The sequence below is a fragment of the Mustela putorius genome, unplaced genomic scaffold, assembly GCF_011764305.1.
Source record: "Mustela putorius furo isolate JIRA1106 unplaced genomic scaffold, ASM1176430v1.1 tig00003836_pilon_pilon_pilon, whole genome shotgun sequence".
Lineage (NCBI taxonomy): Eukaryota > Metazoa > Chordata > Mammalia > Carnivora > Mustelidae > Mustela > Mustela putorius.
In genome coordinates this window covers 1,164,111-1,189,947 of record NW_025421989.1, presented here as the reverse complement: position 1 = coordinate 1,189,947, position 25,837 = coordinate 1,164,111, and the positions used below count along the sequence as shown (strand labels likewise).

The 25,837-nt window shown below is 49.9% G+C and overlaps 1 protein-coding gene across 5 annotated transcripts in view; it reads left to right on the top strand.

Annotated features, from left to right (window-relative positions):
• DHRSX (dehydrogenase/reductase X-linked) overlaps positions 1–25,837 on the top strand; it is a 212,553-nt gene that overhangs the window by 121,183 nt on the left and 65,533 nt on the right. For 3 of the 5 annotated variants that reach the window (XR_006609437.1, XR_006609438.1, XR_006609436.1), the window contains exons 6-8: positions 6,594–6,801; positions 20,715–20,962; positions 22,144–24,137. Coding sequence is in view for 2 of the 5 variants with exons in the window: in XM_045089256.1 (XP_044945191.1) it covers positions 6,594–6,801; positions 20,715–20,918 (412 nt within the window). In the remaining 3 variants the exon portion in view is untranslated. Of the gene's footprint in view, positions 1–6,593; positions 6,802–20,714; positions 21,174–22,143; positions 24,138–25,837 lie in introns of those variants that run through there. The other 2 variants (XM_045089256.1, XM_013064435.2) reach the window with 1 other exon arrangement.

Genomic DNA, 25,837 nt, shown 5'->3' with positions numbered 1-25,837 from the left:
ACGAGGGGTGCCTGGCTGGCTCCATCAGTTACACATCCAACTCCTGGTTTCGGCTCCTGATTTCGGGGTCGTGGGATCGAGCCCTGCATTGGATTTTGCACTCGGGGGGGGGGTGGTCTGCTTGTCCCTCTGTCTCTATGCTTCCCCCCTGCTCTCTTACTCTCTCTCTAAAATTAATAAATCTTAAAAAAGAGAGAGACTGAGACCACTCAGGATGCAGGTTTTTGGAGTGTGGTCCCCAGGCGAGTTTCATCCACATGCCCTGAAAACTTACTAGAAATGAAGACCCCGAGACCACCCCCCAGACCTGCTCGGCCCAAACGCTGGGGGTGGGGAGCCCGGCAGCCAGACTCTTAACAAACCCACCAGGAGATTCTGATGCACGTTGAAATTGGAGAACCACTTGAGCTTCAAACACTCTGCTTTCCTGCGTGAAAAGTCTTGATCCTCGGCGTCCTCCTGATGTAAACACCACCGGTCCTTCGTGGTAATTGCCAAGACCGATTTGCTGAAAATTCATGTTCTTCCAAAGGCGTGAATCACTATATCATAGTGATTTCAGAATCCAAGTGGGCTGCTACGCACAGGAGGGTCTGGGTGCTCAGGAAGGCTCTGCCGGAAAACGCCTCTGCTTGCATACTTTCCCGGGGCGGGGGAGGGGAATGGTGGGCGGAGTCTGTTGAAACTTGTTTGTCATCAGTGGAATTGACTCCTGAGGAAATGGATAGCTTTGTCAGAAAATGGCTTTGGTTTCGCAGAAGGAGGTAAAAGTATCATTTAATTTAAAAACATATGTAAGTATTTATTGGTATTTTATACGTCTGTATGAGAGAGAGAGAGAGAGATGGGTTGATTTGATTTAAGGAATTGGCTCCCAGGTTGGAGGGACCAACAAATCCAAAACCTGCGGGGTAGACCAGTGGGCTAGACAGGCAGCTAAGAGTCAATGTTCCCAGCTTGAGCCAAAACACTGATAATTCAGGGAAAATTTCCAGGATACAGTCTTGAGGCCAAATTTCTTCTTCTTTGGAGGAGACCTCCACTGTTCCTCTTTGGGCCTTCAACTGATTAGACAAGGCCCACCCACATTATGGAGCACATTATGGGCTTCACCCCAAATCTACGGATATCTGTGTTAATCCCGTCTAAGAAAACACCTTCCCAGCAATGTCTAGAGTGGTGCCTGACCAACCCCTGGGCACCACTGCGTGACGGGCTCTAACCACTATCTGCCCCACTCCCCGGCTTGTCTAGGTGCTCAGCCTCCTGTAGCCATGGGCCGCCCAGGACCACAGAGGTCCTCGTGGAGTCTTGTCTGAGCTGCCTCAGCTTCGGTCCTGCCCTGAGGGTGACCGCTCTTGGAGACACCCATTGCACCTCCGCTGAGGATAGTTCATGCTCTACTTGTCTTATGAGCCTCACCTCTTAGCCCATAGGATGCCCAGGGCAAGGAGGGACATGGCACCATGCTGTCTGCTCTCCTCCACCGCAAAGCAGGCGACTGGTCCTGTCCTAGTTCCCGTCCTCAGGACAGACGAGGGTGCTCCCAGGTGCAAAGGTAGCAGAACCTCATTGACCAAGGAATGGCTGCTCCAGGGGTCACTGACAAAGATGGTCCTCCGGGTAAAACTGATGAGTGGGTGTCCATGCATCATGGAGCCTCGTCCACCAAGACCCCGCTGGAGACAGCAGTGCCCCCCATGCAGTCTCCTTCCAGAGGGCAAAGACACCCTCCACATGGGATCTTCTCCCTGCAAAACGTTGGCTTCTTAGGGCTCCTGGGTGAGTCAGTCCATGAAGCATCTGCCTTTGGCTCAGGTCACGATCCCAGGATCCCCGCGGAGCACGGAGCATGTTTCTCCCTCTCCCTTTAGCTGCAGCCACCCCCTTGCTTGTGCTCCGTCTCTCAAATGAATAAAGTATTAAAAACCTTCATAGTGGCTCCCGTTCAAGGCAGAAGCCTTGCTTTTTCTGTAGATACTTCCCCTCTTTGCACAAATATGGAGCGAATTAACATCCTCGGGAAAGTGCATTTTCGGGTTGCGTTCCGAGCAACTTTACTTTCATGCAATAGCTCATGCTCACGATATGGAGTCCTGGGGATGGCTGTGACCAAGGACCGGAGAGTGGGTTGTTCTAAACCACGGTGGTTTACTGCCTGCCGGTTCTGGAGGCCGGGATATCTGAGATCCAGGTGGGGCTGGGCTGGTTCCTTCCCAAGCCTCTGGGGGAGAATGTGTTCCAGGCTGCTCTCCGGGGTTCTAGGGATGGCCAGCAGACTTCCGCACGTGCGTGTCCCCATCTCTGTGTCTGTTCTCAGGGTACCATATTCCCTCTGTGCCCCTGTACGTGATCTCCCCTTCATGTGTGCCCGTCGGTGTCCAAATTCTCTTTTGTGTAAATTCAGCAGTCCCACAGGGTGAGCGCCCCATCCTAAAGCCCTCACGTAAACTCAGTTGCCTCTCTAAGAACCCTGTTCCCACGCAGGGTCGTATTGTGCGATCCTGGAGGCAGGACTCCAACACATCTTCCTTGTGGGGGGGCAGCGTTCGATGCATAAGGATCCCCGTGCACTGTTCCCAAGGTGACAGGTCCTTGCGCTTCTCCAGAACCGTTTCTTCCAGGCTGACCTCCCTTTGGAGCCAAACCCCTTGGGATGATGTAGGCATGTGTGTGCATTGTGGGGAAAAGAGCTGTTTTGGTTTGAGTTTCCCAAACGGTTTTAATTTCCGGGGGGGGGGGGGAGCTCATCCATTTGTGCATCTGGAAACACGAATTACCAGCCTGTTATATCACTGTTTGTGAAGCCCTGAAGCTTTGGAGGACTTATGCGGTGTTCTGGGATGCATGACGGGCTGCTGATGTGCCCGTGATGGTTTCCCCCAACAGCCACGCCTGGCCTTTGCTCAGGACTGAAATGTGCACGTGGTCAGCAACGTCCTGCGGTGTTTCCGGGGAGACGTGGAGCCCCTTCTTGGCTCACCAGGCTTCCTGGGCCCCTCCTGGCCGCTCTGTGTTTCCAGAGTCCTCTGGAATAGCAGACGTGGAAAACCAGGGATCAGGGTGACGCAGTACGTGTCCATGGTACCCGGGGAAATCTCGTGTCTGGAGATGAGGGATCCTTGGTCTGCCAACGGGTGCTGCTCTTCCTTGCTCCCTAAGAGACTACCTGTTATCGGACCCAGCGAGCTCCTGAGTTCACGGTGGCCAGTGGACATTCCCTCATCGCTGGCCATGGACTTGTGCATTAATGACCCAGAAGGAAAATAACGCAGCTGATTTATAGGACGCAGGCATCATACCCACGGCTGTGCTGCCTCCCGCACGTGAATTTACCGGAGGCCAGCAGACACATCAGGACGGCTAACGGTCCCTGCGGATCTGTACAAAAGGAGGCCGTCCACGAGGCCAGCATGTGGGGCACGGACTGGTGACTCATGCATGGGGCACAGCATTCATCAACATCATGGTTGAAGACCTCGTCCCTTGTACTAAACTCTCTGCGTCGGCTGGGCCCTCGCGACCTCCAGCTGCAGGGAGAGAAGGAAGTGGCCGACGTCGAGCTGAAAACGTGGGCAAACACCGTGGAGGATACGAAATCCAGGGACATGTGTGTCTTATGGAAATAAGAAAACTCAAGACATTGTGTTTTTCAACGGCTCGAGGTACTGTCTGTCTGATGAATCCCGGGGTCCTATGTGCGAACGTTTCCAGTCTACCGGGGAGGACTTCAGGAAACCCACTGCTTCTGGAACCGTTAAAGTAATACAGAAGGTCCGTGGTTTTCTAGGACGGACGGGGAGGTGACGACGGTTCTACAAAATGTGGACATTGGGGTGTAGGGCAGCTCTGCTGAGAAGGAGGACTGACTGCTGGGGTGGGGGTCGTTCACGAACCCATAGAAAATGGGTTGTTGCATGTGGTATAGACAGGTGTACCCTGCTCTCCCCAGATCTCAGTAAAAGCAGAACTTCAGGAAACTCACAAATCTTACTAAACTAACCCTTTAATTTCCATGAAAAAGATACCTTTTCACAATTTACCACCTCTGGACGCCCAGACCCCTTTTCCTTTGTCTCCTCACCCCTGCACCATTTACCAAACTTTGTTAAATTGTGTGTAAACCCAAGCGTAGTGGTGCCTTTGGGTTTTTTTTTTTTTCCTTTTTCCTATGAAGCCCTGCATATATGTAAAGTGGAAAAGTAAAATTCGCATGATTTCACCCTGTACATCTGGCCATCCTCAGTTTAATTTGCAGCCCTCCGGGACAGAACTCAAAAGTATAGGAGAGGAGATTTTCTGCCCCTCCAAAAGTCTGCCACATTACCGTCTCCAACTTCTGTTTTCTACCGACCTTTGGATTATTCCTGAAGGAATTACACCAAAAAGTGTTTTATTATTTTCAAAATAAGGATCCGCATTTATGTCTTTCGGTTCGACTTCCTGACAATCCGTAGTACAAAACCAGCGAAGTAAACATTCCGTGTAGACCCGAACCACGCAGCCATTTCCCGCATTAGTTCGTTTACCCTCACGCGGTGAGACCCGTTATTTGATTCTCTGTTTCTGCTCCCTCTTCGGTGTTAACGTTCAATCTCTTTATTGTTTTCCGAGCCCAGTGCCTTTGCAGTCCTCGGGGTTTGATTTAAAAAACCTCAGTAGGGGGATCGCGTCCTCCTGTTCATTTGCACTGATTCCTTCCCGTTTCCGCTGTGCATGTTGCTTTGTCCGTAAATCTGCCGGGGAAACCTCTCCTGAAATCACGCCTCCTTCTTGGACTTTGTCCATCTCTCCCGTAGGGAAACATACTGACTTTTTTCCTCCACTGAGCATCTCTAACGATCTCTGGTTCGTTCTTCTTCGGGCTCCGCTATAAAGCCGCAGTTGCAGACCTCATCGTTTACCCTGGAGAAATGGGTGTATCGATCTTTCACGCCCTTTAAGGGCCCGAACCCGGCGATGCTGAGAAGGCGGCGTCCGAGGCTGCCCGTGCCCGTGGCGCATACGTGGTCCAAAGCCAAGACGAAACTCGGCATGGATTTCCCTGCACGTAATCACTGCTCGTTTCCTGCCGCCTTCTCCTCTCCTCTGCGGGGAGCGGACGGGAGACATTTGCCAAAAACAAGTCTCTTGACGATAATTGGAGGGTTGTGGCTTGTCTTGCGTTGGGGAGGGAACTCGGGCTCTGAACTGCCCTAGATCTTTGTCGTGATCCCTCCCTGCAAACACAACGGCCGTGTTGAGAATTCTTCCGGGCAGCGCTCCTTGAGAAGTTCACCCAGCGACCACCTTTGCTGACCCGCCGCCCTGCGCCGGTCCCTTAAGACGGAGGAACCTGGGACACCGGCGAGCGAGCGCGGGAAGAGACAGGAGCTCTCCTTGGCCCCGACAGGAATGCAGAATGGCTCGGTCACTTGGGAGGACAGCCGGGCCGTTGCTGACGGAACCGAGCACCCCCTCACCGTGAGGTCCCCAAATCACGCTCTTTGACTTTCGCCCAGAGGGGCTGCAGGCACAGCCACCTGGAAACCTGCCCACGGATGTTGCTAGGAGCGTGGTTGCTGGTGGCCGGAGCCTGGAGGCCACCGAGCTGTCCTTCAGTCGGTGCCTAGATAAAAAGCAAAGACGAGTGTTGGCCAGCGGTCGGGGGAGGGACGGCTGGACAGGTGGGGCATGCAGCGCTTTTAGGGCCGTGAGTGCAGAGGGTATGCATGTCCTTGTACACTTGCCCGAACCCGTAGAATGCGCACCCCCAGGTAAATTCTGATGCAGCCCGGGGTAGGGGATGCTGGTCATGGGGGAGGCTGTCGTGTGTGGGGACAGGGAGGGGTGCACGGGGAACCTCTGGCCCTGCCTCTTCATGGCCCCGTGAACCCAAAACGGCTCTAACAACATGCGTTCTATTTAAAAAATGCGACGATAACGTTCCTAGCCCGTCACAGAGGCCCGAGGATCACAAGGTCGACACAAGTCTGGAGACACAAGCGTGCGTGTCTGTATAATGACCATGAAATGTCACCACGTGCTTCCCCGTAGAAAAGCGAGTGAAAAGTCAGGGTGTTTGCCCCAGGCTTAAGGAGCGGGGCTGTCGGCGCGGTTTCCGGTCTCCCGCGAACGGCGGACACGGGGAGAATCGCCCCATTTTTGCGCTCGCTGGAGGGCGTGGGGGGCGTCCTGTTCTGCGCATCAAGTCAGGCGTCTGCACGACACCCGGAAGATGAAGCCCCAGGGAGGTCATATAAACCACAGAACCCTCCGGTGGAGTGGAAAATGGACAGGAAACCTCAGGATACCCCGGGGGCAGACAGCGGGCTGGAGGCTGGGGGCTCTGCAGGTGAGGGACCTGAGCAGGAAGGGTCTTCAGCAAGTGGAGACCTGAGTGGGTGAGGAACCCAGGCAGATAGGGACCTGGACCCGTAGGGATCTCGGCAGGTAGGGGCCCAGCAGGTGCAGAATCTCGGGAGGTGAGGGACCTCTGTGGGTAGGGACCTCAGCATGTAGGGACCCGGGCAGGTAGGGACCCAGACCGTTAGGGACCTGGGCAGGTGAGGGATGCACCCGCGTCTCACACGTGTCCCTGATTGCTTCCACAGCCGCAGCTACTCCCCGCACGGCGCCTACGCCCAAAGCAAGCTGGCCCTTGTCCTGTTCACTTACCACCTGCAGAGGCTGCTGGCCGCCCAGGGGAGCCCCGTGACCGCCAACGTGGTCGACCCCGGCGTGGTCAACACCGACCTCTACCGACACGTCTTCTGGGGCATGCGTCTCATCAAGAAGCTCTTCAGCTGGTGGTTCTTCAAGGTAGGCCTCCTGCGGTTGCTTTGCTGAGCCCGTTTGCTGTGCCCTGCCCCCACGGCCGGCCGGCCCCCTCGAGGCCACGTCGGTGCCGTTGGGTCAACGCTCAGAAGTGCGAGCAACCCGGCGTCCGGGTCGCTGACGTCGGAAACCCAGCAGCACAGCCTCCCCCTGTGTGCATTTCAAGCAGTTTTGGTGTTTTTTTCCACGAAGGAGAAAACAGATTTTGCAGGCAGAGGACAGGGCTCTGCTTTGCGCCGTGACCAGAGAGTCACAGGCCGTGCACGTTTCTGAATCCAAGTCTGGTTGATTTCCGATGCACAAAAGTCCATGCTCTTTCTGGTGTCCAAAACCGTGCATGGGCCTCCCACATGTCCCACGGGTCCCACGAGGGGACAGCAGAGGCTTTGCTCCAAGACAGGACACTCCCATTGTGGGGGCAGCACATGAGCAGGTGACACAGGGGGCCAAGGCCAGCCAGTAGCAATCTCGGAGGAACACTGAGCCTCCATGACGTGTACCTGTCCCCACGCACACGGCGTGAATTCTGCACAAGGTGGAAACAAGGCACCCCACCAGGGTAGGCACTTCTAAAATTCTCATATCCCCCACTTTTTTCTCCTGGTATTTTTATATTTCGTTCTCAGTCACGTGGTCCCATTTAAATTTCCGGGTTTTTAACAAATGATCCGTGAGTGGACAGGAATCCTGGTTCTTGGAACAACTCCTTGTGCGTTTGCTGCCGTCCAGTTTCCGCCGGTGTTGCTGGCCCAGACGTGGGGCTCAGGCATATCCTCTCTGGCTTCCAGGGTCTTGGCAAGGGGACAGTGTTCGTTTCCTCCCCGCAATGGGGTTGCAAACTCTAGACGTGACCAACTCCAGGGCCGTGGGGGGCAGGGCACGTGCCTTCAGTGACAGACGTGGCTGTGAATTCCCCGCCTCTGGGCTCTGCATGCACTAGTGTCTCGGGGCCATTCCAGCTCATGGGAATGTCTGTGGGCACTGGGGAGCCAGCGTCTGGGCGCTGCTGTGTGTAATGACCTCCTGTATGACCCTGGGATTCTTTTTCTGCGTCACAGCTCCCCTTAAAAATCCAAATTTTCTTTATGCACCTGAGTTTTTGAATTTAACTCTTTGTTCATGTCCTTTTCCCCACGCTTCCCCCCCATGGGGACCTGCTGGCTCAGGAAAAAACAAAAAAAAAACAAAATGATAGAAAACGTTCCGTATCATTACGGATCACGAACCCGGTTTGTCATGTTGCACATCTCCCCGACCCCAACTTTCTTGTCACTCGCGGTCCTCGATGGGGCACTTTAAGCCAAAATCGAGTCAAAGGCGCTAAAAATGGGTCGTCTGTCGTCTCCGGAGGTACAGTTAGGTTTTGTCGTGCTGTTGAGCCTTCCCGGGTGGGCTTTCCGCTGATCCTGGAGGGAACGGACGTTCCTTTTCTAAATGCCCACGTGTTCCCGTCTGTTCTGAAGTCACTGGTGTGCTCGGGCAGTGCCCCCCGCCCCCCACCGTGGCTTCATTTTCTTGGCTTCCTTCTGTCTGGTTGTGTTTCCCGGGGTCAGCTTCTCGATGCTTTGCAAGTTGAAGAAAGCACCGTGGATGATGGGAGCCCATCTGTTTCTTCACCCCGTTTCTCTGTTCCTACGTTTACACGCCTGCCGGGTTTGTCCCGTAGAAATCAACGGAGAGAAGTAGGATGAGAGGGTTATAGGGTCGAGGAGAGCCAGATAGAATAAGACATGACAGGAGGGGGTGGCATGGGGTAGGATAAGATAGGATAGAAGTAATATGATACAGTAGCATCGGACGGGATAAGAAACAATGAGAGAGCAAAATAGGGTAGGCTGGCATAGAAGAGATACAATAGAACAAGAAAGAGTAACATAGGGTAGCATAGGGTAGGACCGAACGGGAAAGGGTAGGCTATGATAGAATAAGAAAGAATCGAATACAATAATGGTGAGATGGGGAGAACATTGCAATAGGATAGGGTAGTGTAGACAGAATAAAATAACACAGGACAGGACAGGACAGGACAGGATGGGGGACGGTAAGATAGAATAAGAAAGAATAAACTAGAATAATGATGGGATAAGATAGGACAGGGTAGCGTAGCATAGACGGAATAAAATACTCTAGGCTAGGATAGGATACCCTGAGATAGGCTAGGACAGAACAGGATAAGCTCGGAAAAGACAGAATAAGAAAAAATGGAATAGAATAATAATGAGATACGATAGGATAGAATAGGGTAGGTTAGGGTAGGTTAGCATAGGTTAAGATAGGATAGGATAGACATAAAATAATAAATAATAAAATTATTCTTAAAATCATACAAGATAAGATAGGAGACCATAGAACGGGATAGGGTCGGATAAGAGAGAATAAGAAAGAATAGAATAGAATAATGGTGAGATACGATAGGATAAGATAGGGTAGGGTAGCATAGCATAGACGGAATAAAATAATACAGGATAGGATCGGGTACCGTAAGATACGATAGGACAGAACAGGATAGGGTAGTATACGATAGAATAAGGAAGAATAAATAAGAATAGAATAATGATGGGATAGGATAGGACAGGACAGGACAGAATGTAGGATAAGAGAGAATAAGAAAGAATGGAATACAATAAGGATGGGATAGGTTAGGATTGGATAGGACAGGATAGCGTAGACAGAATAAGCTCATAGACGATAGGATAGCACAGAACCGAACGGGATAGGGTACGGTAAGAGAGAATAAGAAAGAATACAATAGAATAATGGTGGGAAGGGGTAAGACCGGATAGGATGAGACAGAATAGAATAAAATAGGACAGGATAGGCTAGAACAGAGTAGGATCCAATAACATAAAATAGAACGGGAAAGGAGAGGGTAACCCTCAGGACAAAACCGGCAGGGATTTCTAACTTAATTTGGGTGGGGACCTTGAGATTTCACACAGTGATTTTTTTTTTTTTTTTTGACTGAGAATCATTTGTCTTTCCTTTCACTTGGGTCTTTCTTGATGCCGGAGATTTTGTGACTTGTGATAAAAACACCTGTTTGGTCTTTGTCCTGTTTCTGTCCTAAAATCCTTGGAATTTCCGATGAGGACAGCCATAGAGGTTTCTTCTGTTATGCGAATGAGGGGACTTTTGGAAAGTCCCGAAGCCTGGGGCTGGGGGCCAGGGGAGCCAACCCCAGAAGTTTCCGCCCCACCTCCTGACCTTCGGAGGGAGAGGAGAGGGACTGGAGGTTGTATCGGTCCCTAGTGACCCATGATTTAATCCATCACGCCTCTGCAATAACGCCTCCCTCTCTAGAAAATGGAAAGGGCAGGGTTCAAAGAGCTTCTGGGTTGGTGAACACGTGCAGTTTTGGGGTGCGAGGTGCCCCGGCAAGGCCATGGAAAGTGCACGCCCTTCCCCACACCTGGCCCCATGCACACTTTTTCTGGCTGTTCCTGAATTACAACCCTTTATAGGAAACCTGTGATGTAGTGAGTGACGTGTTTTCTTGGGGTCTGTGAGTCGCTCTAGCAGATTACTAGAACCCCAGGAGGAGGTCCTGAGAACCTCCAATCTAGCTGGTGGGTCAGAACCATTGGTGACAACCTGGATTTGTGACTGGCATCTGACCTAGGGGGCGAAGGGCAGTCTTGTAGGACTGAGCCTTGGGAGCTTTGACACAATGGCCAAGAATATAGGTCAGAACTGGGTTGGATTGTAGGGTACCCTGATGGTGTCTGGGAATTGCTTGATGGTGTGTTTTGGATGGTCACCCCACATCTTGGAATCGGTGACCAGAATCCTAATGCTTTTCAGGGCTGTCTTATTATTAATTCTCAGTACATACCCATACCTTTCCTATTGCATTTATGCATAATGGTTTTACAGAGTTTTGATGTTTGTTTGTGTGGCATATCAGTTTTATTAAAAATAGTGCAAACCATGAAGGCAGCGAAATACATGAAACATTTAGAAGTCGGTGATAAGTGAGTACACACGTTGTCACACCACGTGGATGTGCCCACGCTTTCCCCCAAATGCACCTGCAAACGCTAACCCGTACCCCACCCGTAGAATCAACGGTTTTCTTGTTTCTCATTATAAATGTCTCACGCATGTGTGTCTCTGAAATTTAAATTTGCATTCTTTGATCCTTTGGTAAGTAGAATAAGATCTGTGATTTGCTTTTTTTGTTTGTTTAGTAGTTAGTTACCCGGGGGCAGCTGTAAAAAGTGACCACAGACCAAAAGACTGAAACCACAGAGATTCCTCTTCCCCAGCTGGGGAGACCAGATGTCTGAGATCCAGGCGGGGCAGGACCACAGAGATCCAGGCGGGGCAGGGCCTTGCTCCCTCCTGAGGTTCTAGGGCAGGGCCCTTCCTGCGTCTTCCAGCTTCCGGGGCTCCAGACGTCCCTGGGCTGGTGATCATGTCCCTTCCATCTCTGCCTCCATCTTCACGTGGCTTCTCCTCTGCATCTGTGTGTCCTCTTCTGTGTCTTACAAGGACACCCGTCATTGGATTCAGGACCTCCCTGATCCAGGGTGAGCTCATCTCAGATCCTTTCCTTCATCACTTCTGCAAAGACCCTGTTTCCAAATAAGGTCACATTCTCATGTACTCGGGGTCAAGACTTCAACTTGTGTTTTGGGGGGTACCCCGTGGAACCCACAACTCTCCATGTTAAATGTTTAAAATCAATCCCTGTGGACCCGTGAAGTCGATTCTGTCCTGGGGGTGTATATTCCACATGGGTGGACAACACGGCTTTGCTCCATCTCCGGATCGGGAGCATTTGGGATGTTTCCAGTTCTTTGGGGTTTCCAGCAGTGTTGCCTTGAGGGATCACTCCTACATCTCCACGTCTGCTTCTGTCCCAGTTTCTCTATGGCGCATCGCAAGCTGTCATGAGAAGGTTCTAGAAGATGAGAAGGTTCTAGAAGGTTCTCTTGTCCGCGTTTTCTGGAGCATTCCATTGGGCTTTCAAGGACAGTCTTACCAAAACCTGCTCCAAATACTGTGAGACTGTGTCAGGTCTTACATCCGTCTTGATGCTATCACGGATGTCCTAATTTTAAGAGATTTTTCAGTCTATTTAATGTAATTAATCTAATTTTGAAGCCATATTGATTATTTAATGTGCAAATATCATATCCCCTCTTCTTTCTAGAATGTATGTTTCTCTTGAAAATGTTCTTATGTAAGATAGAGTCAGTTCAATAATACATGGTGTAGGTGACTCATATCTTACTTTCCACTTTGAGGGTGAAACACGTAATGTCTCTCTTTTATATTTATTAGGATTTGCACATTTTACTTTTTTATCGACTGTGCTGCGTATCACTCCCATTTTGCTCTTCCTTTGAATGAGGGATGAATATTTAATCGTACAGAAACAAAACAGTTCGGTACATAGGCAAACTACGGCCAACAGGCCGGCCATATGGTTTTGTCAATAAAGTTTTATTGGCACACGTGCTTGTTCATTCTCGCGTTCTTCCTGGGATCGAGGCAGAGCTGAGTAGTTACGACAGACCCCCAGATGGCCCACCAAGTGGGAAATATTTCCTGTCTGGTCCTTTACAGAAAATGTTTGCTGACTCTGGTCTAGAGAGATGATTGTGTTTTTCTTCGCTTTAACTCCCTTATTCAGATAATGTGGACCAGTATGTTTCTTTAGAAAGAACCGCCCCCAGTTTCTACAGGGATTCTCAGTTATTCCTCAGTAGACCAGTCCTTTGGGTCTCCAGCCGCTTCATTGATGACTTTTCTCTTGACGTTTACCGCAGTGCTGTAGATCTCCTTGTGTGCCATCTTTGTCACATTGGGATCCTAAAGCCTTGAGGATTTGGTTTAAAAAAAAAAAAAGTCAAAGAATGAGACAATGGAGAAGCCCATTTCCCCCCACATTTTTCTCTCTTACACTTCAGCCTAATGGAATCATCATGACAAGTCTGTGCGTTTGAAGACTGGAAATACTAGCCTTTGCACACTCTCTGGGTTGGGGAATTTTCAGAAGGATAGTTCCAGTTCAGCTCTCCAATTTTTCTTTTATCCGTATTGCTTGCTTGGGGACTCGTCGCTCTTCTCAAGTCCGTGTAGACGGCTCCATCCTGTCGATAACTGTTTCTTCAAGCCTGGGAATTAAGGAGGACAGTTACCGAACCTCTTCTCAGGGTCTGCCTTCCTTGCCTGCCGGTGGTTCCATCCAAGCAACTCTCGCAAAGTCAGCCGTGCCCTGGCGCTCCCTTTAGGGCCTAATTACCTGCCTTCCCTTCCAGTGTGCCGTCCTACAAACGCATGATTTGGTGTCTCCCTCCCCAAGCAGTTTGTAAAGGCGACAGGTTTGGTGTGTCCACACGTGATGACCATTCTGTACACGTGGGCTCTGTCGGGCTCTGTGCGAGCGTCGGTGAAGATTTTCAGAGGGCATGAGACCCAGTGCTGATGCAGAAATCCTGCATCTCTCAGGTCTTGGGGCTGCTGCATTGAGATACCATCCCTATCTGAACCAACCATCACTAAGTCTTATAGGTTCGGGTCCGTGGGTACCATGGAAAAGCGTAAATCTCAGTGCTGGGTACATCGGGACCCTTGTGAGGAATTCAACTCAAACAATGCCAGGACTCTTTGAAATCACTTTCTACACCAGCCTCCAACTAAAAAGGATCAAACTGACAGTGTAGAATGTGCCCACGTCCCAACAACCTATAGGACGTAGTGATGGTTGGTTCTCTTTAGTATGCATTTGAATCAACCCAGTTGTGGGGCCATTGATTGCTTTTTGATGGATGTGTCAGGAGAGTGGTACGTTTAATTAATCAACTCAAGGACACATGTCCCGCGATGCTTCTCCCCACCTCTGCGTCCTCAGCTTCTCCCCATCATCCCTCAGCATTCAAGCACACTGAAATAACAACCTTCAGTTGACCTTGTATCATGCTACAGGAACCTACCACCATTCCTCTTCCACCCTGGGATGTAGGAGATCCCCAGTGATCCCGGGGAGCTCAGGGTCATCACAGGGGTCCTCATAACAGACAGGACAGAGGTTACAAGTCAGAGAAGGAGAGGGGACAGGAGACAGACTCTCTCCTGGAGGATCCAGCAGGAATACAGCCCCAGCCCATGCGCCCACTGAGATTCATCTTAGACGCCTGAGCTTATAGAATGTTAAGATGATAAATCTGAGCTGTTTTAAGCCACCAAGTTTGTGATCCTTCTCCAAGAATACCCAAAGGAAACTCAGGTCCTCCTTCCTTGGATCTCAGCTGTCCAGACTGCTGTCAAGACAAAGATCTTATGTCTTTGCCCAGTGTGTTGGGTTCAGCTGCTCCCCTGTAAAGCAGGTGGGATAAGACCCACCTCGCAGGTATATCATGAAGATTACATCAAATCAGGTGGGCTCATACAGGAGGATTGGAAGAGGGAGTCAGTCATTGATTCTCATTCAGGCTGATGATGTGTCGTGCACCCCTCCAGGCATAGAGTGATCAAGACGGATCACTGAGGCATCAAGGGAGGCATCTCCCATAGATGTGCCCAGGGCTCTGGGAACTCGACTCATTACCACTCATTTAGATTTTGAGCATTTTGCATGAGTGACAAAAGGACAAATAGGGTGGCAGTAGTCTGCCCTAGTGTTGGGGGCAAGAGGAGAAGGCTTTGCTGGGGGTGGAGCCTTTGAAGGTGGATTGAAGGCTAAACCAGGGTCCATGAGCAATGCTGGAACTATACGTGATGCAGAAAGTTGTTCAAGATGGCGGGTGGTCAAACGGACGCCACCTCTTTCTTAGCTATGTCCCCCAGCTGAACCCAAGACTGGGAAATGATCTGAGCTGCCCATGTCTCAATTTTCCAAAAAGCAGCTGTTCCCAGCCCTACTGCAGGTGTCCTTAGAGAGAAGCTCATCATGTGTTAGAAGCCATGGCCACCTTAGTAGGTTAGGGCTGGGTGCCCGTTGAGAAATGTCAGTGAGGAAGTAATAGGATCAGACCCATCCAACCTACAAAGTATCTGATGGACACGGGGGCACCTGGGGTCTGTTTACAGACCACTCCAGTGGTGGAGGTGGTACTCCAGTGGTGGAGAGGGAGAGAAACCATCCCGAACACTAGTCCAGAGATAAAATGAAGACATCTTGACTGTGGCTCTGGGAGACTCAAGGATAATTCTGGGGTTTCTCACTCAGGAAAATGAGGGTAATGGTGGTGCCTATCCCAGACTTGGGGTGATGAGAAATGCCCAGGAGGGGATTTGGGGATGCTTGACCATGAGGTGGGTGAAGTAGGGTGTCTAATTTCAGATGCCAACTGGGCTGCCATGCATGTGTCTGTGGCTCAGAGGAGAGTGAGGTCAGCTTTTCATGTCAGAGATGAAGACAGGGAAGGAGAGGAGAAAGGAAGCTGTAGGCATGGGGAATGGACCTATAGGGAAGCAGATTAAGGACCAAGATGGAGAGGGTTGGGGTCTCTGGGAGAAGCAAGATCTGGCCACCCCTTCCTTCTCCTTCCCATCCTCCGCGATGCCCCTCACTTTGGTAATTTGTTAATTCTGGATAATAATATCTCATAAGATTGTTGTGAAAATTGCTAACATAATATATGTGGAAGCGTTTCCGATACTGTAAAGCCCTGTGTAATTAGGTAATTATAAGGCATTCATGTTTCCCTCCAACCCGACGTTGCTTGCAGCTCTATTTAGCATGCTTTAAATTCCATCCTCTTTCTACCAAGTGTGCTGCTGCTTTTCTTTTTTCTTTTTTTTTTTTTTTTCACCCGCTTGTGCCCAAACGTCACCCCACAGCCCCTGCCTCTTGTCAACTCCGCGGTGGTAGGGATTATTTTCAAAATTGCCTTTCTTGGCCCCGAGAGCCCACAAAACGTTGGGGAGCATTTAATAATCATTTGTTGGGATGAATCATATTGAAACTTGGTGCGTCGCTGCCAGGACCAGCCCCGGTTTCATGCAGAGCCGACCTTTAACTAGAAACACAACGGAGCCCTCTTCCCTGGTCTCCCAGCGGGCATCTGGTTCTTTAGTGATCCTCCTGCCTCTGATGGAAGCAACACGTCCACTCTTGGGTTTGCTTTCACTTTTTACAAGTCTTTACGGATGATCTTTATTTCATTGTTTTGTTTTGTTTCATTTTTTATAAGCTGCCTATAAAATGGGATAAGTTATTTATGCCGGGGGAACCATTGTCTCGAGGATCTTCTTATCTGTGCAGAAGCCGACTGATTTCTGTGTACTCGGCACCCAAGAAACACACTTCATCCTCCTGGGAATGAGCTTGAATACAGCTCTTCTCAACTCCAATGACCCAGGGGCAGATACCAAATTTTGCTGGGGAGTTCGATAGATCTGCAGATTTTCCATTTGATTGAGATCATCTGCCCTTGGTTTTCCTTGAGGCCAGAACGAGAGAACAGCCAATTTGGGTCTTTCTGTGTATCTGCCTTAATTAGGTAGTTGCCAATTTGCCGCCATGATGCTCATCATCATAGACCTGAATTCCCAGACATTTTAAACACAGCTGAGGACCTGGATCCCAGGTACTTTCCTAGAGGAGACAATCCCTGCAGACGAATTAAACACAGCGAAACAAAAAGAAACAGTGAATAAATTGTAGAATTCCATGCTCAGCTTAGAAAATTCCAGGAGAGGAGCGTGGTCATAGAAACCAGCACAAAATGTCCATTTTCTTGTTGAAGAGCAGCGTTGAGTTTCATCAGCTATCTTCCTACTGATCGTCCTTGGCAAATTAAGCAAGAGGTTCTGCCTCATTGACCTGTTCTGGTTGGCGATCATTAGCGTGTTGGAGTTTCATGATCTCGGAGCTCTCAGCAGGTCGTGGGCTGTGCTGAGCTTCTCTAGGACGTGAAGTTCCAGCACCAAATGACCCAAACAGTGATCCTGAGAAAGAAGAAAGGATTAGTAACTCTCTTTGCTGGGAGTGAACAACCCCAAGCTTGAAGTTATTAGTCATGAGATAACATCTACGTGTTCACCATGCAAGGACAGACTGGAAAGGTCATAGGAGAGGAAGCCTTTTGATCTTGCCTTTTTGACAACATGGCGCCCCTACATGAAGCCCCGAGTTAGCAAGGGAGCACCACAGTGAAAACGATCTTTGAGGGCAGCAGGGCTTTGTGCTGGTCCCATTCGCAGTCAACTCACATGGTTTTCCTTGTTGGTGTGTATGTGTGGTGGCTCCCTGGGGACATCTAGCCAATGAGCTGGTGCCCAGCCAGTGGTCGATCACCGCACCATGAGCCACAGGTGCAAGACGTCTATAACAAGAACACAAAGCAAACAGAAACAAAGGAAAAGTGAGCGAAGAGAAAAGGAATAGAAAAAGCCCATGCATGGTGCACGTGTTTCTTATGCTCCACTGAAGGTGACTTCACCTCTACTGTGACTGTAGTGTGCAAGGTTCTAGCTCAGAGAGATTCAGGAAAAGACAAGCAGTTGTTGCTTCTTTGTGAATTTTTTCATAACCGAGAACACAGCATCATTTAAATATAGATCTTGGTGTTGGGACACGTATTCCTCAGCTTGGGCGGTGTTAACAGAGTCCCACAGACTGGGGAGGCTTAGAAACAGGTACTTGTTACTCATAGGTTGGAGACTTCCTAAGTCTTCACGTCATGGACAGAGGGAGAGCTCTCTACTGGACATGCATGGCCATCTGCCTGTGTCCTCAGGTGATAGAGGGAGAGCTCTCTACTGGACACGCATGGCTACCTGCCTGTGTCTTCACGTGATGGACAGAGGGAGAGCTCTGGGGTCTCCAGCTCTTCTTATAAGGACACCAGTCCCATTGTCGGGGCTCCCACCCTCAAGACTTCATGTAACCCTAATCACCTCCCAATGGCTCCACCTGCTAATACCATCCCATTGAGGGTTAGGGCTTCCACATAGGAACTGGGGGAGGACAGGACACGTACATTCAGGCCGTCACAAGATATATGTATTCACTGCCTGTTGGGGTCTCTGCTGGTCTTAGGTCTATCTTAAAGAATCTGAGCATGTCCCTCCCATGACTCTGAGTGTAGGAGACGAGTAGAGTCATAAGCACCTGTTCCATGAGAAGGGTGTGCACACACAGCTCGTTCCTGGGATGGGCACACAGCTGCCAGAGCTACCTGTCACTGCTGCCCTCCATAGACTAACATTCCCAGTTGGAGAGGAGAAATCATTTGGACATTAAATTAGTCTTCCCGGGCTGTCGAGACAATGTACCACCGATGGGGTGGCTTCAACCACAGACATTCATTGTCTTTCAGACCCGGAGGCTGAGTGTCTGAGATCCAGACGGGGCCAAGGCTGGTTCCTCCTGAGGCTTCTCTCCTTGGCGTGTAGACCTTATGTCCTCCCTGTGTCCCCACATGGTCGTCCCTCTGTGCGTGTCTGTGTCCTCATCTCTTCTTATAAGGACCCAAACCCTTTTGGATCAGGGTCCCCACCAACAATCTCCTTTGACTTTAATCCCCTCTTTAAAGACCCCCACTTCCAAAAAAGCCCCATTCTGAGGTCCCGGGGGTGAGGTCTTCAATATATGCATTTGCGGGGACATGGTCCAGCCCCTTTCAGGCATTCTGGTTGATGGTCAACCTTCCGGTTCAGCACACGTCAGCTGCCCAGACAGAGGCAGGAGCTGTGCCCCATGGACGCTCTCCACTCTGCAGGACCAGCTCTGGTGGCTCTCTCCCTGCATGAGACATGTCCTGTTGTAAAAGCTCACCGGGAGAAAGACGTCCACCTAAATCCACTCTCCCACCAGCCTCTGGACTCATTTCTTGGAGAAGTCAGCACATGCTATAGGTGAGGGATGTTGACTGGGAAGCTGGTGGCCCTGGGTTCGAACCCTAGCTCCTCCCCCTGCCAACTGTGTGCCATGGGGGAAAGACTAGTCTTTTCTGAGCCTTGGGTCCTCATCTGTAAAATGGGTGTTAGTGCTTAGTACAGTGCCCAGCCCATAGTATGGTCACCCGGGTCATGGTTTCTGTGGATCATTTGCAGTTGGATTTCTACTGGCTAGAGCTTTCCACTCGTACAATGTCCTGCATTTCTCCCTGACAATTTTGTGGGAGAACTTTTTCTGGAATTGTCGTTTTCCAGGAGAGGAAATAGTCTTAGGAGGGAGGATGATACAGCAGTGATCTCGCAGTTCACAGGCGGTGACATCGAAATTTAAACCCGGGTCCTGAGAAATTTGTGTGTCTCCTCCCAACTCCAGACGATGCAGATAAACCCCCAAAGGTCCAAGTTGTGTGACTGTGTGCGTGCATGTGGGTGAGTGGGAGCACATGTGCATGCACGTGGACGTGACCGTGTGTCTGTGTGCGTGTTTATACACACACGTGCACCTCAACATTTATCATGACCCGCTCCCTTTTACACAGGCAGGACCAATAATTGCTCGGATGGGGAATGATTAGGATGTGATATGCAACGTAATGAGAAATAAATGAATAAAACCATCTATTTCGTGAGCTGTCAAAACATTTAGGAATTAAAGAATACAAATGAAATCTCATTTCCGTCTTCATTATAAGCCCAAGGCCTTGAAAATGTTCTACAAACGATCCGCGGTTGCTTTTCGAAGCCCAGCATCTATCATGTATTTAAGCCCGTGATAGTTGGGTAAGTGGATGTGATTAATTCTCCACGAGACGTATTATAGCCACGAAACAGCTCCTTTTTTCAGTCCCCTTGGATGTGAGCAGAGCTGGGTGGTCAGGGCCAGCGTGGTGGACGATGAGGACGTCTAGGTATAAACGTGGGTGCGGGCACGTCAGTGCGTGTGTCTGTCCATAAGCTCCTATGTGCATGGCGCCATGAAGCTGAAAATCCAGGTATCCCTTCTGACTTCCTGAAGCTTCTCTGCTAATAGCCTACAATGGCCCAGAAGCCTTAGCGATGCCCTAAAGTGCAGATCCACCCATATTTTGTATGATGCATGAGTTATACACCGGACTCTCGCAGTAGAGGAAGCAAGGGAAAGAAAGCGTGGTTAAGAGAATCCTAAGGAAGAGAAGATGCATTTACGGGACTGTGGTACATTTATCGGAAAAATCCATGCACTTCAAACCTGGGTTGGTCAGGGGTCAGCTGTATAGACTTACAGAGTCTGGTAAGAAGCCTTGGAGGATTGAGCCAATTTCCACAAATTGATTAAACAAGACAAGCTCCTGAAAAAGTCTTTACCTTCTCAGGGGGAATCTCTGTTGGCTTCCAGATCTAGAATCGTAGCCGCAGATGGAGGTGCTTTGGTTCCTGCCATTTCCAATCTCTTGAGCTCCTCCTGGCTCACTGGCACCCACTGACCACGCCAACCCTTGACCACGCCAACCCACTAACCATGCCAACCCACTGACCACGCCGACTCCCACCCCAGAATGCAGGGTGTGCCGTGTTCCCACGGTGCCGCCTTCCGCCAGAGTCAAATCTCCAAACCTCACGTGTCCTCTGCATTTTAAGCTCCTACTTGGACTTTGCTTTCCCCGTGAGCAGTGACCATAGCCCAGGAATGCTTCCTTCCCCCCAGGAAGCTCACCAAAAGAGCCTTTCTCCAAGGTGGTCACATTTTACCCGCTTGCTACCTAGTGTTGCTTAAACACAGAGGCTCAGGGTTCATCTGCTTTGACCAGTGCATATGCATTCTGGGTTCACCAGGAGCTGCAAAACTGGACTGTCCTCATCACAGATTTTAATATGCATTGTTGCCTGTGGAAATGGATTAACCCATCAGCTCGGCTAGGTTGTACACATGGCTTTCCGCTTGAGTATCCCAACCCAGGAGATGAGCGTGCTGTCTCTTACTCAGCTACATCTGTGGGGGTCCTGAGAATCCCATGCACACTGCCCTGAAGGCTAACGTGTCCTGGCCTTCTTCCTTCTCCCCACAGACCCCAGATGAAGGAGCCTGGACATCCGTCTACGCGGCAGTCACCCCAGACCTGGAAGGAATAGGCGGCCGCTACCTTTACAACGAGAAAGAGACCAAGTCTCTCGCGGTCACGTATGACCTAGATCTTCAAAGAGAATTGTGGGCCAGGAGTTGCCAGATGACTGGCATCACTGACGTGACCCCGGACACCTTCTCGGGGTAGCTGCCACGTCGGGGAAGACCTTGCCTTCAGTCCAGCAAACACAGGTCTGTGACAGATCCCCGTGTCTGCATTGTTCACAGCTGCCTGCCTTCAGGGCTGTGTCCCCAGAGATCTCCTGTCTGCTCTCCTGCCTTGGCAGGAAGTCAAGGACCAAAAGGAACATTGAATGTCATTCCCAAGGAGGTGGTCCCAAGCCATCAATCATGTGCCAGATTTCTGCAAGTGCCATAAACAATTAAATGCTGCCTAATCCCACTGTGCAGTCTACCTTGTTTCGCGCAGTGCAGGGACCAGATTTGGGAGACACATTCCAGGTCAGGTGGGCACTTTCAAAGGAGCAGAACCACTAGGGCTGTAGAGGGCTTGGGGTCCCCTATGTCCTTTGTTCTTCCATTCACCCATTTTTTCCAGACTCCCAGCTTTGAATTATGGGCCCGTGAAACAGAGACATGAGCCTTCCCCTGTCTGTCGGGTTAAGGCTCAAGTAACAACCCATATTCTACTCCATCCTTTGAGAGTCACCTGGTCCCAGGTTCCACCTATAGCCTTAGAGCTGCTGTCATGATCTATCTCAAGCCCATGAGTCATGTGACCCTAACCAGACGTGTTAGGGATTCTCTATAACAGGTGGGAGCAAAGGGTCCTAGACAACATTCGCTATATGGTTTTCTAGGACAGGGCGAGAGGGATCTGGATGGCCCTCCCCATGGGGCTCTGCAGGATGGGAATGAGGAGGGGGGTCTGATCAGCACTCACCATAGGTGTCTATAGGACAGGGATGAGGAGAGGGGTCTGGACAGCACTCCCCATGGAGTTCTGTAGGACAGACACAAGACAGGGATCTAGGTGGCACTCCCCATGGGTTCTACAGGACAGGATGAGGGGAGGAGTCTGTAATCACTCAGTGCAACATCTTGTGGGACAGGGAAAGGCGTTCATGACTATTTGTTTTGGGCAACACGTAAAGGAAGGGGCCTCGGTTTCCCTGTCGCTCACCATCACATTGCCACCCGTGAACTTCTCCTGGGTTGTTTCTCATTCAGAATGTCCATTTACACTTCTCCTGACATCCTTCCTAGAGGCTTCTGCAGGGCCTGGTTTATGCTTAAACCATGATACTGAAGTAGCCACAAACATCTCTGATGCCCAGTCATGGGTGTTGATCACAGCTCATCAGACCCCACCTGAGCTGGACATCTTCTTCTGGTTCCTCCCTTATCTGTAGGCACAGGCAGCTTGTCTACCAGGAGAATGAATGGTGATCCATACACAGACAGTCGGACAGAGACGGAGGGTCTTTGGGGCTGTATCCAGTTGGTCCCTGTAGGGGTGGAATTATGATCCCCTTCAAAAGATACCTCCATGCGCTCACCCCTGAGAACCTACGAATGTGATTCTACTTGGAGAGATCATCTTTACCATGGAATCAAGATCTTAGGATAAGGAGATCATCCTGGCTTATTTAGGTATAATCAGTCTAATCACAAGTTTCCTATCAGAGATAGCAGAGATTTGATTACAAAATAGGCAGAGGTCATGTGACCATGGAGACAGAGACAGAAAGGACATGGCCACAAACCCAAGAACACCTAGAGCCCCCAGAAGAGGCAAGAAGACCTTTCTCTGGGGCCTCTGGAGGGAGCACAGCTCTGCCCCGCCTGGATCTCAGCAGCCCTGCCCTGCCTGGTTCTCAGACTTCTAGTCTTCAGAGTTGTGGGAGGATGAATTCCTGTGGCTTTTAAGCCACCAAGGTTGATAGGAATGTGTTATAGGAAGCTCATACAGATCCCTGTGGTTCTATTTCCCAAAGTTTACGGGCACCATCCTTGACTTCAGGGCTAACCCTTACTCAGCTACCAGTCAGGCAAGGAAGGCTCAGTCCTCTCTCTAAGGATGTTTACAGACTCCAACATGGACAGACAGGCCACTTGAAAATGCAGCAGAGAGGACACCACTGCCTGCGTGCTGCTGGACTGCACTCTGAACTTCCAGAACAGTGACTACTGGTCATCCGACCATCTATTCCTTCAGTTAACAGAATCTCACCAAACACCCAAATCTGATGTCGACTCTGAGCACATGCGTGCTTTGGAAGAGCCAGCAGCTCTTCTAGCATGGGGCTCACACGGGACACAGGGACAGATGCTTTCTAGGATTGCCTCTTGGTTGTTCCAGGATGGGTGCAGTGGCACCATGAAGCAGTTTATGGATCTGCTGTCCTGGAATGGAGCATGACTTCATGGGAACTTAGTAAAATACAAAGGAATGTCATTGCTCTGGTTTGGGGTATTTGAGAGTGCACATGACGGATTCTCTTTCAGTGATAGAGTTCTCTGACTTTCTTGGCCATGGTGGTCAACCTTAAACAAATCTTCTCAACAAAGATGCTGACAGTCCATCTAGGCTGATGGGTTTTGCTGGCCCACTGGGGGAGTGTCTGAAAATGATTACTGCTCAGCCCTACCCTCAGTAGAACTCCAGGGTTCATTCTTCTGGACCTCAGCATTTCTGTAGAGCTCAAGCCATCCTCTTGTTCAACCAAGTTCAAGACCCAACCTGAACCAGATGTACTCAGACTGCATCTTCTATCCCTAAGTGCTGGCATGTCCTCAGACTGCTCAAATGTTCTACTAAAGCCCTGAAGCCCAGATTAAGGTCTTTTAGACCTAGAATCATGATCAAGATGTTCTTCATCTGATTGTTTGAGCAGCCAGGACTCGGCGCCAAAAAACAGCGTCTCGAATTCTGGAAGATGCCAACCTTGGAGCATTGATGGGTCATCAAGGACCATATTACAGCTTGAGGCTGTCAGACACAAGTGCCAGTGATGGTCATCATTATCACAAAGGTACTTTCCAAGTAGAGGCTCATGACGGTGTTGGTAGGATGACTCCTGTCCAAGCCAGCATCCTCTATCACTGAGAAAACAAGCACGCCAGGGTCTGACAGATGCTGCAATCCTCGAGCTGAGAAGATGCAATCCAAGAGCAATCTGAACTTTGTAGGACCCTGGCCTCAGATTGTTCTTATTTGTTACATGACAGCCCTTTTTCTCTCCCTCCCTGGGAGAGAGAAAGAAGGAAAACAACAACAACAACAACAACACATGGTTAAACATGGTTCTGGAGAAGTTAGCAGACGCCCTTGACCCATGATCGTAAAATGCCTCGGTCCTTGGAGGCACTTCCCAGCAGCTGGAGAATTCGTGCGGATCTCTGGGTGAGTAAAGCTGATTTTGTGACTTGGCAGGCACTGGGGGTTCTGGGTTGGAGCCTGTCACTCATGTTAGGGGATCCGCGAGGGTCTCTGAGCCCACACCAGGGTGATGACTTTCCGTCCATGAGCAAGACTTGAGTCAGTAGTTGGACTCAGTGTGCATGCGTTTCTCTTCTCGGTAAAGCTGTTCTTTTGTTCCTTCAGTGTAGCAATGGTGAGTTTTGTTTTGGTTCCGCAGTGGGAGGGACCACTTCATTCATTTATCTCTTCATTCATTCGTTCATCCATTCATTTCTACCAAGCCAGGCTCTGAGGAAACACAAACTCGATCAAGTTGAGTGGGACCTAGCTCTTGTCCCAAAGGAACTGGAGGTCTGTGATGGACTGATAATGACCTCCATGGATATTAGGTTCTAATCCCTGGAATCTGGAGATTTCACTGTATAGGACAGCAGAGACTTTTAACAAGAAAGAGTGAGTTCAGCAAAGGATGGCCTGCGTAGGACACAAGCACTGTCTGGATGCCAACTGGATGTTGAAGGTTTCTGTATCATGAACAGGTGGCATTGGCACCTCTCATTGGCTGTTTGGAAATTCAACCATACAAGGTGCACTGGGCTCCCTCCAAGGTGGGACAGGTCAGGAGACGAGATAGGGGAAGCTTTTTGGATTGATCTACAGGTCATGGGGGACATCCCATGTCCCACGGGATGTGAACTTTGGAAAGCGTGCAGTCTTGCAGTGGGCACCATCGTTAAGTCTTAGGGTCTGTCTTTCTGAGCCTCATCTACTGAGTAATGATGCTAACATGACCTTGTGTGCACCCAGGTTTGCTGAGACAACAAAACCTATGTATGCATTCTGCTTGAGGAAAGTTCAGGAATAACTCTATGACACCTATGGTTTTGCAGGCAGGGTCTGGATTTAATTTGTCATTTAAGTGGAGAAATTATACTTGACCCTTGAACAGCACAAGACTGGGTGTGCCCAGCCTCTATGCACTCAAAAATCTACATATAATTTTTGACTTCCCCCCAAAACTTCATTCCTGGGAGCCTGCTGTTGACCAGAAGCCTGACCAATAATATAGTCAATTAATATTTTGTATATTCTGTGTATTATATTGTGTTCCTACAATAAAAATAAGCTACAGAAAATAAAGTGTGATTAAGAAAATCATAGGAAGACGGGTGCCTGGGTGGCTCAGTGGGTTAAGCCGCTGCCTTCGGCTCAGGTCATGATCTCAGGGTCCTGGGATCGAGGCCCTCATCGGGCTCTCTGCTCAGCAGGGAGCCTGCTTCCCTCTCTCTCTCTGCCTGCCTCTCCATCTACTTGTGATTTCTCTCTGTCAAGTAAATAAATAAAATCTTTAAAAAAAAAATCATAGGAAGAGAAGAGACATTGACAAGATTGTGCTATATTTATCAAAAAAAGTCTGCATCTGAGTGGACCTGTGCAATTCACACTGTGTTGTTCAAGGGTCAGCTATAGTTGGAGTTGTATTTTCTGTCATCTGGATACCAGTATCCTAGGCATTGAGCCTAGAGCCATAGCTTTTTACCAAATGCCATAAAAGCACAAACATACACCTAGACTTAAGTTGCTCCTGCTTTCCTGGAAGGGGCGGTGTGTGAACCTCTGTGCCTAGTAAACAGCTTGGGAGTTCTCCGGCTCTGACCTTCTACTCAAGGAAGGACGTTCTC